The following is a 19,953-nucleotide window of genomic DNA, read 5'->3' as shown; positions in this document are numbered from 1 at the left end:
TCTGACCACCAGGGGCTCCCCTTAACCTCCACAGACAACTTCAGATTGAACTCGCTGGCCTCAAGCTCAGTGATGCATTTACCTAAACATAAACTCACGGAAATGATTATTCAAAGTGACTCAGATTGTTATCTTGGCCTCTGAACTTCTCTTCGTAAAAAATGTCCACGGCCAAGACTTAAAATGACAGCCAAATTGTACGGCTGCATGACAGCTAGATAAACTGTGGGGCTAACCTCAGACCTATGAAAGAGCACGAGCCTCAGCTCCACTTCCTCAAGATCGGATGCTTGGACTCTAAGCAGTCAGATGATGCTCTTGTACTGCATGAAAGTGCACATAAAAGACATTATTACTTCTCTTTCAAACATTCTGAATCACATGCAGGCTGCTGGGAATACAATGTGAGCCAGATGAACATACAGTATATGTGTAAGGGTGAGAAATAGCGTTTCCATGGAAACTGACCAAGGGGACACAGGAGATGCATGTTTGCTCCACTCAGCCCCTGTCAACGCTGACAGATCACAACACGAAGACATCTCCCTCCTCTACTTTCGATTTCTCTCTTCCTGTTTGCATACGTCCAGCCCTCTCCTTTTTTCTCTTCATCACATTCTCTTTTGATCTTTCCATCTCACATACTCTGGCCCCATCTCTCTAACTTGCTTTTTTCCTCTGAACTCGCCTGCTTGTCAGGGATAGAAACTGATAGTGGAAAATGGACTGTGGAGGAATGTCTCCACAAGAAACAGAGAGACAGAGCAATCACAGATTAGATCTGATATCTCTGATGGTTGTAAGGCAGGCTCACAGTTATTGATTCTGTCTCATACTACAATAAAGCCAATAAACTAACTCCTTCTATTTTATATCCATAAGCAATTGTATTTTTTTCCACACAAGATGGTAAAAAAGCTACCTGCTACTGTTTTAAAAAATGTTGCCATCTTTGCCAGCATTTCCCACAGTCCATCTCTATTATCTACAACCCACTTAAGATCTCCATGACCTCAGCTCTTTACTTTTTCTCTGTGCTCCCCCTGCACTCACTGATTCTCCTTTTTTTTTATATCCAACAATCAGTACTTCATTTGACCTTGATTACACAGTTTTTTGTCCACCAACCAATAAAGGGTTGAGTGGCTATTCTCAGGGGAGCTCACCCAGTCAACCTTTCCTGTCAAGAGCTGAGACTGTTCTGCAAGCAAAGTTCTACAAGAAGAGTATTACTCCAAAGAAAGAGCCTTCAACATAAAAGAAGGCTATTATTTTATTTGCTCCAGTGTGAATGGACTTTTGCCCACTGCCTCACCAGCTTTAAACTATTGTGGAGTTATGTTTCAAGGCTGAATATCAGCAGGAGCGAGGCAAACCAATTCCCCTTTCATTCTCCTGAGCACATGGTCTGAGACATGGCCGACAGGAGATTGACAGGGCGATTGGCCCACAGGAGAACAAAAACCCTGAGAGGCAGCTTAAAAGGGACGTGAGAGGGAAAACACATCCAAACACGCACTCGTGTCTACACATAAACACATGAAGACACGTACAGAAATGTGCAGGGGCATCTGTGTGTGTGTGTGTTATCAGTATTGTTGCTTGTAAAGCACAGCAAATGGAATCTGCTTATCAGATTGAACTGTCAGTCAGATGGTGACTGATGGCTGAAAGACTTGTCCCCTTCAGAGCCAAAGCTTCCTTTAGAGAGCGCTATAAAAATAATATAAAGCACAGAGGACGAGGGGGAGGGAGAGCGTACTGTGACGTGATTGGCTGGGACACGGGTAAACATAAATGTCAAAAGGACATTTCCATGATTACACTGCAAACAGTCCACAAGATAAAGTACTGCAATTTACAGTAATACAGCAGAGCAGAGCTCAGCAGAAAACAAGATAATGCAATACTGTGCCCTATAGTGGCCACAGAGTATGGAAATATGGAAAATAGACACAATATTAGAAACAAATACACCAAAAATGTATTAACATTCATCACTGACAAGCAACTACTCTGCTCCCATCTCTACACACACTCCTGCGGAAATGTCTCTAATTAAGCTGGCTAATTAATTCTCATTTACTAATGATACTCCTATCAGAAAGGATGACTAGTCTGAGGGGCTTAGTGTGCCATTGACTGCTGTATTGTGAGGTGAAAATTGAGTTTTCCAACTAGGACATGTGAAATGATTAACAGGTCTGCATCTCATTATAAAGCACTGTAAGTAGTGCTCAGCATGGTCTGATACAACAGAGCGGTGGATTTAAAAAAAAAAAAAAACACTGACTTTTATGTTGGTATTAATTATGTGCAACTAAAACTCAAATAATGATTTATTGGATGGTTTCTTAATACATTTTAGGGCCCCACTGCTGCTGGATCTCTAAAGCTGTTTTCAACATCGATAAGATACTCTCTCTTCTTTCATATAGACTTTGAAATCAAACTCTAATTAGGTTTACCAAGACAAAAGGAATGATCTTCCCAAATGCAACAGGATAATTTCAAATTGCATATTGACATCATATAATTAGTTCTTTTTATTTAACTCTCCTTAGATTAGAGGAAGAAGGTAAAGGAAACTTTTCAAAGTGTGCACAGTTAATCTGTGTCAAAAAACGAAGTCTTTCTGCTGATAAAGTTCCTCTTTCTGCTCTATGTCAAAATAAACCCAGTTTGCCTTTATAGGGACACACAGATACTTTACACTGAGTCAGTCTGAGTATGTAAGTAACCCACGGATGACTAATGTCTGGGTGTGTGACTGAGGGTCTCTATGTATGTTGAGGTCAAGAGAGTGCATTGTAACTGTATTCACAAGGGCTGTGGAGGACATCAACCCCCATGTGTCTGCCACATGGACCTTTGACCCCAAAGATGTAGAGTGGGGCCGTACTGGCTACACAGGCAGAGGATCACTTTACAGCTGGACGCCAATCTTAAACCCGCTCACATCATGGAGGGAACCAGAACCTTTCCCATGGATTTATGGACATAAATCAACTCCTTGCCCTGTCCTCGCCTACAGCGCACAGTGGTGTCCTCTTACATGGCCTCACTCTAAGTCTTCCCACTCTGCCAGGGGAAATCCCATTCCTGGCATTAGTTCTGCTACATGTCCGTCTTTTCCCTGGATAATTACAGCAGCAAGAGTGTGACTCTGTGTGCAGGGCTTTAAAAATCAACTAATAGTTCTCTTGGAAAACAGATGAATTACTTGCCCATTGCATCAGGTATGACGGCAAATCAGGCCAAGAACTGACGTCGCCTGAAATGAGTCTGATTTTTTTTTTAATTCTCATACACCACTTGCAGAGAACAACAGGCCAGAGGGACATCTGGGATGGTTATGAGTATGTTGACAAGAGGAAATGGGGGTCACAGCGAATGGCAATTATGCATGCAGAAGGCAGTTCAGCACAATTAAAACTAACGAGCCTTCAGCTTAAAACCTGCACAAGAGTTAGTGATTTTCTGCCACATGTAATCCAGATGGAAAAGTACAGTCATTACTGAGCTAATACCTATAGTCATGTTATTCAGTGGTCCTCAAAGAAGTGAACTCTTACACTAAAGTCATTATTGACTGAGAAAATTCGGACAAACATAATCATTCAGTCCCTGCTCGAATTGATGCTATGCTTTTAAAGTTATAAATGCCTGAATAGATTTTCCCCTCCCAAAATATTCAGGACAACTATTAAAAAAAAAATACATACATGCTACGTGTCACTTAAATAATAAACACACACCATGCTGTTAAAACCAAATCAGACAAATGGATGGTGGGGTGGATGGGGTAATGAATGAAGGTATGGATGGATGGACAAACAGATGTGGATTTAGGGGTTGGCAGGGTAATGGATGGGTTAAGATGGTGGACAATGTGAACACCAACACCCACCATTGTGGTGCTGGTCACAGCTCGTCTGTCCTGGCGAGGGCTGAGCTGTCTGAGAAGGAGACTCTAGCTCCTCCACCAGGGGAGAGCTGGTGTTGAGTTGGCCAACAGGAGGAGGCCATGGTAGGTCCTTGATCACTTTAATCTCTACTGCAAGTTTCATCAGAGGAGAGACGAAGGAACAGCAACAAGAGGCAGAAAGGAACAAGAAAAGGAAAGTAATGACAGACAACAGGGGGGAGAGAAAAGGTAGAAGGGATATGTGAGTAATACTGTAGATTAGAGATACCAGCTTTGTGGAGGGGAGCTGGTTTATACTGAGATCCAAAAATCAGCAACAGCTGTTGACTAGAAAGAGAGGGAAACAATAGAACTGGAAGAGAAGTAAGTTAGTCCTGCATTTTACAGTTTCCAACTTGGGTCAAGTTAAATAGCCTGGAAATGACAAGAGAGATACGATTTGATGATAGACTCAAATGTAGCTAAATGAAACTTTCTATGAAACTTCTGGCCCTCTTAATCTGTGGATCCACCTTTGGACTCAGCTTGAATAACTTCTTACACAAAGGGGTCAGGAGGCGCACAAAAAGAGAGAAGAAAAAAGATGGCAATACAAAGTGATGCCAGATTCTGTAATGCCAAGCAATTCTGTGCTCTATAGATACAGATATAAACAATACAGCTTCCACAAAGTAAGCTGCAGACATTCACAAACGTGGTACAGCAGCATACAGTGCATTCTGCAGTTAATCCTAAACATCTGGCATACATATTAGGATATCCACATTGCTGACAATATCTTTTGGTGAAATGCACCTCAAAATACTCCATCTAGGCAATGGACACTGCCCAGGCTTTGCCCCTTTAAGTAATGTATGCCTCGTATCCAGGATATTACCAAACTAAATTGAGCACTACTGCAGCAACAACATCTGTTTCCAATGTATGGCCAGTTGTTAAATGAGGCTATTCAATAAATGAGATAAAGATAAAGAAGGCAAAGTTTTTTCTTTGTCCAAGAAAAAGCCAGCATTGGAAGCCAAGACTCATAAATAAATGCAGTTTAGCAGTAATAGCTTTAGAAAGTGCCTATACATGTTCCTCTGGAGGTTGAGTTATGTCTGCTTATATAATTGTAAGATCTTACATCAGTTTTTTCAGCACAAGTCATGATGCTATTAAGGACAAACTAATGTCACTGTCCATGGTACTGGAGATCTATCTACAATCATTCATTAGAGCTACTTTTGGCAGTTGGTACAGATGCATCTAAACTAATGACTCTTCTTTTAAACTCCTACAAGAGCGGAAGTGGAAAAAACGCATAAACAAAAGTTATCCTATCTGTGACCCCCTATCAGATTTAAATGTATTGAGTGAATAAGCTGAGGAAAAAGTACGGTGTGACATTGGCAAGAAACTCCCACAGCGGTAGTTGACACTTCTATCTGTCGAAGTGTTCTGAAATCATCAACATGACAACTATACTGCACATCATCCTTCACATCCGTGAGGCAAGGGCGATGACAGCCTAACTTCACTCAGGAAAAGCAGGAGAATAGATTTGTTGATGTAAATCAGCCACTGATGTGATCATAGAATGATGATTGCTGGAGCCTGGGTGTTTGTTAACCCCTAAATATTAGGGCAGGTGTTGTGCAATTACAAATACTCTGATTCCCATGCCCAAAAATTACAGCTATGGCAGCTGAGGTCCACTCCCAGATACAAGCCCCCATGAGTGATACACGTTGTTGTGTAAGACCTACAATCATAACAGTCATCTACATAATACTCTAGATTTGTTTTATATATTTATGTCATTTTCTTATATGTTTATGTTTCCTTGTGTGGTAGTTGTCAAATCATTTGGTGCAAAATAAGAACAAATTGTGTGTTGTGGGTAAAACACCTCCTGCATGAGCCCTGATTGTGTGTTACATGCTGGTATACAGGCTGGTTTTGAGTAGGAGGGTGAACATGATGTTATGGACTTGTCTGTCTTCCACCCTGCAAGGAATTACAGCATGATGGTGGTACACGACATGCTAATGAGACGCAATATCTGTGAGCCAGATGAAGGGGGAAACTGGAGAATATTCAACCCGACAAGCAATTAAATAGCTGGGCCCGCGGTGTCAGGGGGCTAATCTAGAGAAGGTGGCTGGAAGGAAGACGTTTTGCTGTCTATCCAGATGGGAGAGGTGTAGGACGTTGGTGAAATGCAGACAGAAGGTCAAAAACTCTGCAAGATAATATAACTTCCTCTACTTTGGGGTGAAGTAGGGGACTCTCTTCCTATGAGATTAAAAGCCTAATACTCATTTCACATTGCAGATTAGCGTGTAATTGTTTGGGGAGCAGAAGGCTGCCTGCACTCTGCAGCCTCACTGTGGGGACGCGGCGATGATTTGGGCGAGCGTGGCTCAGCCTCGCTTGGTTGCACAGCAGAATAATAGCATTTAACAGCGTGAAAATTAAGAAAAACTGACTCAACAGCCAGGTGGGTGCCTCGCTTTGTAACACATTTAAAAGTATTGCTAGGCCCAAGGCCGTCACTTACTCCAGATGCCATGCATCGATGAGAGCATCTCTTACACCTTGTAGCTTTCCTTCAAATTCAATGACAAAGTCAAATTCAGGTTACACACATTAGAGCTGATTCACACATCAAGCTTAAGGCTCATTACACTGCAATTGACATTGTTAGGAATTTGCTTCATCGTCATCAAATCTTTGTAATACATATTTTACAGTTAAATATAATGCTTAAAGAATTTTAAAATTCTTGCATCATGTTTTGTATATGTATTTTACACAAGACAACGCCTGTGGACTAGAGTTGTGACATTTTGAATGAAAAGAAATGCAGAAATAATCCTGTTTCTGAAAGACCACCACCAGCCTTCTTTGTCATCTAATCTAATTGCATTTGGATCAATATGCCATTTCTCATCTGCATAATCCTCGATCCATACTGGCACACATCGCCTCCTGTTGACACAGGAATGCAGCCTATTAACGATTCTAAAACGACAAAGCACCTGTCGCTCAAGCAAACTGCACAAAAGTGTAATTTAAATCTGAAAATCTGTTTGAGTGCAGCCATGTCCGGCTTGCTTGGATGTGTGGTCTATTATTTGTTTCACAGCTATGTTGACAGTGCGGTTCATCCAGCCGGAATACCTGAGCAGATGAGGGTCTCCATTTTATCTTTGATTTGCTTTCCGTTTGTTCTCCTTGCAGCTGATCTATTTTTAAAGCCAGGTATTTGTTTACCAGGGCTTTTCATTAGCCAGTGGCACTTCATCACTGTAAACAGTGTAGCACCATAAATCACCAGCTATGCTTGTTTTCCACCAATGCCATTTAATTTAGTTCTGCTTAATTTGGTTGGCTAATTGCATGCATATTCAAAACAAGCTGGAAGATTGTGATGTTTATGCTGCATGTTATGAGCAGAAGCTCGCAACACAAAACCAGCCTCTTCTGAAGACATGTTTGTTCCATCGGCACTCAAATCATTATAGATAACAACTGTGCAATGCTCCAGGGGAACTGAAATGTCACCTCATAATTCTCTGCATACTGTATCTGTCACATTATACAGTTGGGCTTTCTTTCAAAGCAGAAATCTGTTTTGAAAGTCAGTGCACTTGTATTCAAAAGGAATGTTGCCCAGAAAACGGCTAATGGAGATGAGATGATGCCAAAGTCTTTTTTTCCCCATATAGAGATATGGGAGAGATGGGTTACTGACATCTGGCCAGCAGGAGCTTCCAGGGGGTCTTTTTGGCAGAGCGCCGTCGTTATACTTTGTGAGGGAGGTTTACAGTGCTGTTGTGTGTGGCCAATGTGTGTGAGTGAAGATAAGACCCATGGCAGCGCTCTGTGGAAGACGGCAGGACATATTTGAGGCTCATGAAAGAGGGCTGTCAGAAAGGTTATCAGCCGGGTGTTGCAGCAGAGGCCAGGAGGACGAGACAGAAGAGCGGAGTGACAGACAGCGTTGGGAGAAATCGGATCAGCCAAGCGGAGAGAAACAGAACAATGGCACCTACAACACTGCTGGTGCAAGTCACCAATGAAAGTCTGTAACTGAATCAATTATTTATTTTAGGACATTAGACTTGAGTCTCAGATTTCAGGGTCGTTAAATCCATGAAGATTCATTAAAAAACCATAAAGCTCCCCAGGACCTAAGGGGGTGAACGACAGTGCTGTCTCTGATCTACCGTGTTTAATGCATGGTTCCCCCCTGGCCAGGAGCCACCAGCAGGTAACAGAGGGCAAGGAGATTAGGTGACAATGGCTCTCGATTTCATTCCTGCTGTGACAAGGCTCTGATTTCCGATGGCGGCAATGTCCACGTCTGGGTGTGTGACTGAGCATACCCTAACCACAGCCAAAACATACAGGCTGATGGACACATGAGCACACCGTCCCTTGACCTCACATGCAGGTCCCTTATATATGGTCAGATTCTAATACATCTTCCTCACTCTACACCTCCAGACTCATCCATCACCTACTCAGCAGCCGCAGGGGGTGAGGAAAGAAAAAGGTTGTGGCGAGTGTGTGTGTTCTGTCTGAAGGGTGAAGTGGGGGCTGGGTGGGTAGCGAGGATGAGTGATTAACCAAACCGCAAGTACACAGCCTTCCAACACCCTAACAAGGCAGGGAATTTACATTCCATTGCATACCTGTCAGGAGATAGTCCAACAGTGAATAATAACACCAGAGCAAGTGTTGTGAAGAGGCGAGCATGCAGGCAGTGATAGGGACAGCTGAGGAAAAAGGGCTGTAGCAAGAAGAATTCGTCTGCTCTCTCTGTCCCCTGCCAATAATGAAGACAAATAGTCTTTTATACAGATTGTATTATCATGTTATTCCATGGTGGGAGGGTGTAGGCAGCACTTACTTATTCTGATTTTTTTTTTAAAAACACTTCAGGTTGTGCATCTTTTTTCATTATCTGCTAATACTTTGTTTGGAGACACTTTCATTTCCCATATAATTGTTGCAATATAAACAGGGCAGATTTTGATGTGTGCAGGAAAGTACTTCGGAATTTCTATTTAGATTAGAATATCATTAATCATTGATATTAGCCTGGCACGCAGTGCTTCTGCAACTACAGGCCCATAGCTTAAAAACTCTTCAAACAAACACGAAGCTACACTTAGACTTTATAACACACCATCTGCCCACTGAGAGGCTTAAAAAAATGCCTAAAACTGCAACATGATCATGTTCATACTTAATTGCTGACATCTGGAGATGCAACATCACCACAATGGAGCCCTGAAGGGAGCAGAACATGAGCACTATCACACAGACAAACAAATCACAACATGCTGTCCTCAGCGACTGAAACAATCAAACAGACTGCACAGAACAACTGTGGAAGGCAATCAGAGAGTATTTACAAAGAGTGATTTGGGAAATATTTTAGTGTCTTTTTTCTCATTAGGTAGTTTAAACACATTTTCATTTATACTTTTGTTTGTGGTATTAAAATCATCCTTTTTGTGGGTACACAAGGCATTAAATGTTAAAACAATTCTAAATGAATGCTTTAGTGAGGGGATTAATAATCTGTTAGAGGTTTAACTAAAGTCAGTAAATTACAAAATACAAGTTTATTGTGGCTCCCACTATTTTGCGAAAAAACAAAACAAAAAAACAATGTCTATGAACAACAAGCCAACAGTAAACATGCACCCTGATGCTCATCCACTGTCAGCTGGAAACATCTGATCATCCAGGATCAAGCACACATCTGTAGCTGATACAATGACTGATGTAGTAAAATGTAAAACTTGGGACCAGAGTAACTCTAAACGGGCATGACCGGTAAAGAAACTGAAGTGGTGCATAACTCTGACACCAGAGGTAAGCTGGTTTTAAAGATCAGAGCTTTGGGTGCAGCAACACAAGCTCAAACCTTGAAAGGTGGGAAACTTTCTCTAAGCCCATTGATGTCTGGATCCAAGACCACTCTGCACTGACACCTGTGAAAGCAACAAGCCTGTGTTGACAAGGCTTGTCCCAGAGACGTCTTTCAAATAGTGAAGAATTATTTCTGCCTGAATTAAACATAACACAGAATGGAGACGTACCATAAATCAAAGTTTATCTTAGACTGCAGCTTTCTTCTTTGAAAGACAACTTAAGGACTCTTCTCTTCAATTCCCTGCCAACACTGTGACATCCAATAGACATTAAATTAATTATTATCAAAGGAGGGGCGCTGTGTGTACAGAGGGGAGTTGAAAGAGGGATGTGTTAGTAAATAGCACCATAAACAAACTCTTGTGAGTGCTGCTTGACAGAAAAATAATGAGTGGGAGAAGGAAAGTAATTAAAAATGCAGCATCTCTTATTTAACTAATCACTGGCAGAGGCAGAGCAGCGTGACTCCTAGGAGGACCTCCGTGCCTGGAGCACACAGAGGTAAACAGGACACAGGAATTAAGTGACAAAAATTGGGAAAACAGAAGAGACATGAATAAGTATAGAGACGAAACTCTTTGTGCTACCACAGGTGATTCTGGACAATGATGTTAACACATTCCAGTTTAAAAGGTGTGTAAGCGTGTGCATTTGATTTACTTGAGCTTGTTCATTCAAAATATGGATTTCCAAAATATTGTATCAAAATTATATTCAAGATGTGGCTGGAGGGATTTGGAATTAATGTTAAGATATTAAAACAAAGCTGAAACATGTACATTTTTAGTGTGTACATTGCTTTTATTGGCTAAAAAGTTTGTTATCCAACCTTCAGACCTCTCAACTAGTCCCCAGTGAGTCCATTTTAAAACCCATTAACAGCACTGCTCTGTAAGAAACTAATGCCTCCTCTATATTGTAACCACTTTATGGAAATGCAATGGGCCTGTGATTTGAAAGCACACTGGAGGGAAATTAAAGAATAAATTAAAAAAAGAAATAATAAACATGTAAAAAGTAAATTACAAAAATGTGTGTGTGCATGTTTTTTTTATATTCCTTCTCGCTCTGAGTTTTAAATTACCATTCTACGAAGCTCAATTACTCTTTCAAGAAAGCTTTACTGCAATGAGCCTTCAGGCCATCCATATTTTTAATGTTATCATTCAGCTGTGTTTAATTAACAAACTGATGGTTTACAAGTGACACATTCACACTGATCTTCTCTTCAATAGACTTGTTCACAGATTTGGTCACATTTTCTAAAGCTTACTGAGGTCAAAGACCTCATAAAATCTAAATATGATGTTTGTTAATGTATTTGTGGTTTTATATCACATATATGGCAGCTTCTGATGAGAATAATTACTAGCTGTGTATGTATTATTGATGAATTTCAGAGTAGAGTAGGAAGAGTCCTACAATACAATGGAGAAATCCTCATCCTACAACTCATTTTCAGGCCAGCTAGCCAATCATCAGGTTTTTTTTTTTCTTTTTAAAAAATATTACATGCAAATATGTGAAAATAAGTAGCACTTGAACATTTCATTGGGCCTAAAAGGCTACAATCTGTGATATTTCTACCTAAAACGGTCATCAACATAATTTCAGATTCATTTTCTATCAATCAACTAAACTACTCAGCGGTTACTCTTGGCTGTTGGGTTTGTGTCTTTTTATTAAGATCCACAGTGTGAGCTTGTTCACAGAGCTGCACAGTGTGATCCACTTTCCTGCACTCCATGTAGAAAGCTTGTCAGTGTTTTTCTAACTGCACTGTTAATTATTCTTGTCACCACAGGAGAAGTAAACATGGTTTCACTCACTTCAAACTGTACAGCCATAACCCCATCAACCCTTCCTCTGAGTACCAGCATGTGTGAAAGCACTGACTGCACTTCATGGGTCTGTTGAATGGTTGGTCAAGCCTGCTTCAAGCACTGTGCAATCAGGTAGGATCTTAATAATGTTGTTTGAATCAGCAGCCTTTTCAAAGGTTTTTGTGTGACAGTGACATTGAGGACCAAATAATAAAAACCAATAATAACCTGTAAAATGTGCCTGTAATAGCAACGGTTAATCACATTTTTGTGAAAAGAAAGAACCCCAGGTTCAGGCATTATTGTCAAAGCTTAAAGAAGAGTGTATAAATAAAGAACGAGACACTCCCCAGCCCCGTCTCCAATGGTACCTGTGAGGGATTTAGAAGTGGAGTCCTTTCTTCTGTGGGGACCTGATCCAGTGCCACTTACAGAGCCCTCGTAGCTAATGCAGTCATAACAAAGCAGAGCTGTTCAAGGATAAAAAAAGAAAACAATATAAAAGACAAAAGGGGTGATGAAAAATAGAGGCAAGAACTGCTAACGTTCTGTTCTTAAATAAGTTAAAAGACTTGGCATTCTTTTCAAATTTGGGGTGCATATTTATAATCCAAAGCCGTAGTCTTTCCAGGAACAGCCCTGTTTGATGTTATGGCTGTGTTAGCCATGCTGAAGCTCTCAAACCACAGAGACTACCTGCACCTACATGCACCTGCACAAACCCGTCATGCTCCCCCAACCCCTAAAGAAGCAACTTAGTTTAAACAGACAGGAGCTGGATCAAAACAGCAAACAGTAGCCTGGACACCTGCAAAATGAATGGAGTGGGTGTATGAATAGAAGAGAGGGGGAAAAAGAGTTTAAAGCAGCAACAGCAGAACGCTCATGACCTGACAGAGCCATAATCAAATGTGTTAGAGATGGAAAAACAGACTCCTGCGTTAGTAAAGCAAAAGAGAACAGGTTCAAATTTAATTGTGTTAAAAGCTTGACATTTACACCAGGCAATCCTTGCTTCCATTGGTCAGTACAGCTACAGTAGAACTGAACATAGTCTGACTCGCTGCCTGAGCTTTCCACATGAACAACAGTGTGCAACAGGTAGAGTTGACAGACTGCATTTTTAATAAAAACAATAAAATGGAATTTGATTTATTTCTTCTTAATATTCTCTGCAGTAACTTACTGATTCTAACTACTTCCCTGTGTTACATTTATCAAAGTGATGTTTATTGTAAGCCACCCACACTGACCCTGCCTGTCGTACCTGCAAAGGCTTTGGAAATCCTCTCCTTCTTCCACTCCCAGGGCTGGTCGTACTCCTCAGGGGGTCGCTCATCATCCTGGGGCAATCGGCTTTCTCTCGGACAGCGCAGGCGCTCGGGGTCTGAGTCTCCACCATTCTCAGCTGGCTCGTACGGAGTGTCATACAGGGGCAGCTGCCTCACAGGTCCTTCCTTAGGAGCTCGCCCACCAGACCTGATCTCTAAAAAAATGAGAGGAGAACGATCGTTAATGCTACGGTTCTGACATAAAACTTTATAGATGACAACTATAAAGTTATGACTGTAGGGGCAAACAAAGCCACAAGCCCCACATCCAGGCCTGACATGACATTTCTTATGTAGCAGTATGACGAATGAAAGCTAATTGGACAAGAAGACAAAATAGCCTCATGTTGTAAGCAATAAATTAGGCTTGCAGGCTGAAGGGCACAAATAACATCAGGCTGAAGATGGAATTGTGTTTGTTCTACGAAAAGCAGCTGTAAGTCTAATGAACAATTTGTGGACATAAATGGACTACGTTCAATAAGGAGAAGTAATGTGAAAGTGTGTTGCCCAGTGGTGCACAATTTGTTCCTTACACAGAAGCTAAATGCATCTCAATCGAACAGTAGCCTGGATGCAAAATACCAGCCTGCTTGTATGAAAGATGACATACAGATGGCACAGATGCTGTGATGACAGGTACAGAGGACGGTCAACAACAGAAAAGTATACTGGATGCTTTGGCATATATTTTAAGTGTAAATCCACCATCAGCAATAGTCAGGAAGCAAAATTGTACATAGTGACGAATGAATCTAACTGCAGGGGCCTCTTATAGCTATTATGTAGTGAATGATGGTGACAGTTTGCTGTTGCTGTGATGGCAGAAAAGGGAAGCGAGGGGGAGTTGAAATATGAGGAAAAGAAGAGGCTGAGCACCTGCAAAAGCACACAGTGTATCAACCGTGAGCATACATGGCAACGTCTCAGAGCAGTAGTGAACAGCTTCGCCCCAGGCTGCACATGTCTGCACTGTCAGAACAGAGGTGAAAGGAAAGCACCACTTTCCTTTCCTTATTCAACATCTCTTTCAAACAAACAGAGTGCAGACACTTGTCACATGATTATTTTCATGCTTTTGTAAAAAAAAAAATATTGTTTAATATAATGCACAAATTCATTCTTGGCTTACAAACAATCCATTATGAATCAAGTTAGTGGGGTTTCCTGGGCACATGACTAATTTCCTTATATCATCCAAGATTTTTTGACCTCAGAAATCTTCCACAAAAACTTAACTTACAATTTCTCATGAACAGAAAAATGTATTTATACATTTTATTCAACAGCTTGAAGGGCAACCGCTCAGAAGCTGCTACTTTGCAGCATGTGTCACTCATCCCAAGAGTGGGAGGACTTGCAGAGCCAGAAGAGAAAGTCGCTGGACAAAAAAAATCTACTCGCCTCTTATCGTGGAAGGGATTTTTTTTTTCTATCATGGTGGTGGGGTAAAAACAAATGCAGCAGGGGTAGATGGTGTTTCATCTTGTGCAATCTTCACACGGTGCAGAAAAGACCCGCACGTTCTGAACTTTTGTATCGCTTTCCTGAACACGCACCTGTAAACAGCTTCTGGAACATTTCCAGATCTCTGGCTTATCTGGTTTCTCCTGTGTACATAAAAAAATCATCAATAAAATACACACTGCCTTGAAGGTTGCCTGGCTGCAGTATGAGATATTTACACTTGCACACCAGCAGCCAGGCATCTCTCAAACACTTCAAAGAGGGCACACATTCCTGAGAAGTAAAACAGCATAGTTAAAACCTAAATATCATCCCTAAATATACATATTTCAGAAATGCATTCAATGATCGGAATCATGACTCCTGTGTATGTATTTATGTTTTATTTTTTTCATTCACGTTATGAATCGGTATTTAACGTGCCCTGACCAAAACTAAGATGCATGCATACCCTTTTCCTCTCTGTGTATGAAGGTGAAAAAGACCTGACTGCTAATGAAGCATCGTGCCCTTGAGAAACCCCCACCCTCCCCCTCTCCCTCCCCCTCCAATTCTCTTACTCACATGAAGTTGTTAGCAGCCTGCACCCTTCCTCCTGGGCTGCATGAAGCTGTTAGCGCCCAGCTCCACCATAGAGCAATGCAATGTGAAGAGAATGAAATATTATGCCACACTACTGCATAATTGCCTCTTAGCCCAAGGGAGCTCTTGCGGAAAAATGAGCAATGCGTTGAGCCTAATGGAGCTACCCGCCGCTGGTGGTGGTGGAGTGAGGTGAGGCTGCCAGGTCCTATATCTTAACATAATCCCGCATTAGGCAAACTTGCACCCTTTGATCTTAGCAGTTAAAAGACTTGGCATTATGAGATCTTGGCATGATTAGCTCCTACCTCCCCTGCAGATGAACAAATAGCTCTAGAAGAGGGTGAAAGAAGCAAAAGGAAGCTGCCAGAGGGGGAAAATGAAAGGAGGAGAAGATGTGGGTACTGCTGGTGGGGCGGTGGGTAAATCTTTTGGAAAGAACCCTTTAATTGGAGACACGTTGCCTTCGATAAACTGCTGCAGTGGATTGAGACGCCCTTGCTAGCTTCCTAGAGAGCGGCCTTGTGTATGGAGATAGAAGCCATGTTAAGCTCCTCCCCCTCCTCTCTTTGTACTTCATATTCATTTATCCTTCCTCGCTCCTTTCCTCGGTTCTTTCCTGCTCCTTGTTCTTTCTGTCTACTCTTGTTGAGGCATGCTTGGCAAACTGGGTGGGGGCACTTTAGACAAATTACAGTGATTGACATGACAGTGGGGTTGCATGTTGTAACACACAGCTGCAGTCCATTTTCTGTCTTTGACCTCTGTTTAGGGTCAGAGGTCAAGCACCACACCCTCCCTTGATGTGTACCTCAGCCTCCCCTCCCCCGGATGTCAGACATCCTGTCCAGATGCTGCACTTTTTGTGTCCCTTATATTCAGCTTGCAAAATCTGATTTTCTGTTTACACTTTATTCAGCGATCAGAAGGAATAAAAAAATCAATAGATGAGTCTGTTCCACATGTCTGAGCCCTATTTTAAGAAGCAACTAAACTTAACATAAATATAAAGCGTGCTACCATCAACGGGAATTCAACAGCCATGTTGTGGCATCAGCTTCACTGACCACAACCATCTGTTTAGTGCCAGTAAAACAACATCTGTGGGGGTGCAGCAGAGCATACAGCTAAGTATCAAACAGCTGCACTTGAGCTAAGAAACATTTATCCCTAAAAGGAAAAGACATGGATACTGTGTGACATAATATAATGTGAAACGGTGAGAAGACTTGTGAAGCTTCAGAACAGGTGACAGACAGAGCCTTTGTTATCATTTTCCTTATGTGGTTCATGAACTAAAGAGATTAATTCTAAATGCAGAGAGAGAGAGAGAGAGAGAGAGAGTGAGAGAAAGAGAGATGTATTTCTTGCAATAAAATCCAGGGAAGCCCCTGTGCTACTGACTATAGGAGGAGCCCTCTGGGCATATTATCGTGGCAGGGCACAGGCAGGCAGAGAGCTCTGGATTAAATCAAAAAACATTAACTGCAACCAACCTGGCAGCCACATCCTGCTGCACATAAAGGACAGAGCAGGTCATCATCCAGACCACTCCCGTCTTAGTTGCCTTCAATTTCCATTATTGCCAGACAGTAAATAGATTAAACGAAAGTAGCAAACAACTGCGCAACTGTGGTTTTATTGTAAGGCTACAGCTTCTGATATGTAAGGAAAAACACATTTATCTGTCTCCCTGATTGACTGCCACACGCCTACTCCTACAGAGTAGGGGAGAATGTGCCACTGTGAAGCGATGCAGGGGCACAGGGGTATCTAGATTTGATTGAGAGCTTCTCTTGTGCACTAGAGAAGGATTAAACGTGATTGACTTTACACCTCTGGAAAACAATAGAGAGAGAATACAAAGAGCCTAAACATTTGCTCTGCCTGCTACACCAACTAAAGCACGCTTAAAGAAATCATTATCACTTGTCTGTCTTAAAAGGTTAATTTCTGCTGACAGTGAAGAAATATCACAATATTAAATACTAAAATAATTTGTCAATGTATTTTTGTATATCTGCAGTCTGTCGGTGGCAAAGACTTGATTAACACTGCCACAGGGGCGAGGCGCTGTGGCAGCCAGACTTTAATTTTATTCTGTTTGATTGCTCTGGTCTGTGAAGAGCGACCAAGGGTGAGCCAGCAGTGGCAGCCAGGGATTTGTCCTTTATCAGGGGCCACCCACAGGTATTGTGTGTCAGTCAGGGAGCTAGCTGACAAGTGAAGGTGTTGGCTCCTTGACCCATAGCGGCCCACTGTTGAGTGTCATTCCGCTTAGTGAGCTGAGCTGAGAGGAGGCTCTCGCCGCTGACTGCTCCCCACAGACGTCTGGGAGAATAGCTGCGATAAGCCAAAGACAAAACAACCCCATCTGCTTTGTGTTCACATCGTACCCTAATTTTGATTTTATTGTCATATCTCAAAGTGTGTTGAAGGAATAATAGCAGCAAAAACAAAAGGAAAAAAATCGGCATGTGTGTGTCTTCTCTATGGCTTTATACAGCCAGCACAACTTCATTTGATAATTAGAATCAAAGCTCACAATGTCTGAAATTAATGAGCTTTGAATTTTTCCAGTCATGCTCCATGCTTTGTTTTCTGTCTTTTTTGTAAATTGACAGGTTTGTCATTCTGCGGTGAGGCTGTGTGTCTGTGTGCTGCTGCGACTCCATCAGCTTCTTACAGACAGAACACAAACGCCATGCCGTTTGTTCTGTCTCCTTTTTCCTCCTGGCTCATGCTGTGCCAAGCTTGTGGCCTGTACACACTGAAGCCTCTGTCTGTCCCTCTCTCACACAAACACACACATTTATGTGAAGCCTCGAAGGCAAATTGCAGACCTACTCTGTTCATGCTTGGCCCAGGGAAGCGATTATTTTGGGTCTTGCTACACTATTTTTAGTTGAGTCTTACTTGAAAATGCCTTTCTCTTTCAGCCAGAAGCTGTACTTCCTGACAGACAAATGACACATAGTAAGAGGCACTTACTAGGCAGATCCACAGAGCTGGGTTGCCTTTCTGAGGAAATAAAATATATCTAAATGATATTTCCAACAAGCCACACAAGTACAATTTATTTGTCTATGGACAAAATATAAAAACAGAATATCAAAAACAGAAATGTAAGAGAACTGTGTAGCAAGCACATATAATATCCTCAAGATGGTGCATTCACTTGTGTGTGGGTAAATGTGTTGCTTCCTCGGTTGGCCTGAGGGAATAGAAGCTGGAGAGTGCCTTCAACAACATACTGACATGCATGTGTGTTCATTCCTTTACTAGAGCAGACAGTAAGCCTAAAGAGACAACATACCGTACACAAAGCAGAAAACAAGACAGAGGCGGGCAATGACGGAAGTAAGCCAGACAAAGTAACAGAGAGGAAGAGAGGGGAGCGGTGAAGGGAGACAGTGGGGACATATCAAAAAAAAAGGAAAAGACAAAGAGTGACAGCGGGTGAACAGAAAAGAGAGCGGGAGGGGAAATATTGAAAATTAGAGACAGGCAGGTGATGCAAGTTTGTCACAGAGGGAGAAATAAACAAAGTGAGAGGAAGTGGAGGAGAGTGATGGGAAACGAAAGTGGGAAACACAGGCTGAGGGAGAGAGTGGCAAGAATAATAAATATGCACAGCAGTTGGGGGCTCTAAATATCCTGCAGCTAATGAACATACATCACTTGAAGGCTCAGTGGAGATGAGAAAAACTGGAGGTTCAGTATTAACAAATCAAAGTGTAGTAGACTACATCAGAAAAGCTTTACAAATCAACACTTGTCCTTGACTGTCAGAGCAGTCCATCTAATGGTCGGTGAGATAAAAATGTGAATGCCAGTCTGGTAACGCCTGAGGACCATGAATGACCGTACAGTCAGACATGTCCATTTAGTAGATGCTGCGATATGTCGCTGTAGTTGTTTTAGGGCAATTCATTCTGTAGTCATGAAGATAATTCACAATGTTAACCTCAAGAAAAAGTCCATCTATAGGTGCTGAGATATCTTATTCTGGACCAAAGTGTTGGAATGCTCCTGACTTGATAGAACAAAACACTACAGTTTGGTGAAGTAACACTTTACTCAGTAGAAGACCTCACGGTCACTGCATGGAGGACGGCATTGATCCTCTGCAAAAACTGCCATTACAGCTCATTAGGACTGAGGTGGAAGCACATTAATTGGAGATGAATGAGGACAGCAGCTTGGAAAAGTTCCCGTCTACCTTCATGAATCACAGAACAGCCCTCACGCAGCTCCTCGGTGAACAAACAAAAGCCAAGTCGGTAGATCAGCAACCTGACACACTGACAGCAAGTACAGATCCGATTAGTCATTTGCTGTTGCTGTGAGCTGCACTGCAGTAATAGAAATTCCATTTGGAGCACAGTCAAACACACAGAAGCTAGAATCTTTTCTCAATGCATTGTGAGGAGGACTTAATGTGATGCAGTGACAGGCTGCTTGGCTAAGACCATTGGATGCAGAGTGTCTCACAGCCTTGTGGGAGAAGAGCAATTTTTCTGCCGGCTGTAGCTCTGAGCTGTGCTGGTTCTGTTGCTATTGTTCCTCATCTGAAATAAGACTGGCGATGGATTAGAGGAGGGTGCACCCAGAGTTCAGACTGTGTATGGCTGGTGAAAGAAGAAGAAAGCATAGGAATGGGATTGGTTCTGTGAAGGAAAACGGAAAGAGGAGAAATAAACAGGACAGGAAAGACAAGAGAAGGAGTCAGTGATGCCCTGATCTGCTTGGGTGGTCATGGAAGAGGGGGACAGGGGCACTCTGATGACACTTGGATGTAGCTATGATGAATGCCTCCCTCATGCTTCTACCCAATTGGGGGTCAATAGCCCATTAATGGTGATAGGCCTCCAGCAACAGTCAGCAA

General features: G+C 42.0%; 1 protein-coding gene across 3 annotated transcripts in view; it reads right to left on the bottom strand.

Annotated features, from left to right (window-relative positions):
* The window catches only part of shf (Src homology 2 domain containing F), an 84,374-nt gene that overhangs the window by 10,367 nt on the left and 54,054 nt on the right, over positions 1-19,953 (bottom strand). Inside the window, exons 3-4 of one of the 3 annotated variants that reach the window (XM_028401221.1) lie at positions 12,953-13,171; positions 12,057-12,155 (exon numbers count right to left, since the gene is read on the bottom strand). In XM_028401221.1, the coding sequence (XP_028257022.1) occupies positions 12,057-12,155; positions 12,953-13,171 (318 nt within the window). Of the gene's footprint in view, positions 1-3,910; positions 4,058-12,056; positions 12,156-12,952; positions 13,172-19,953 lie in introns of all 3 variants that reach the window. The other 2 variants (XM_028401220.1, XM_028401222.1) reach the window with 2 other exon arrangements.

The sequence above is a fragment of the Parambassis ranga genome, chromosome 3 (assembly GCF_900634625.1).
Source record: "Parambassis ranga chromosome 3, fParRan2.1, whole genome shotgun sequence".
Lineage (NCBI taxonomy): Eukaryota > Metazoa > Chordata > Actinopteri > Ambassidae > Parambassis > Parambassis ranga.
The sequence above is the reverse complement of the archived record's forward strand: the minus strand, read 5'-3'. Positions and strand labels throughout refer to the sequence as shown.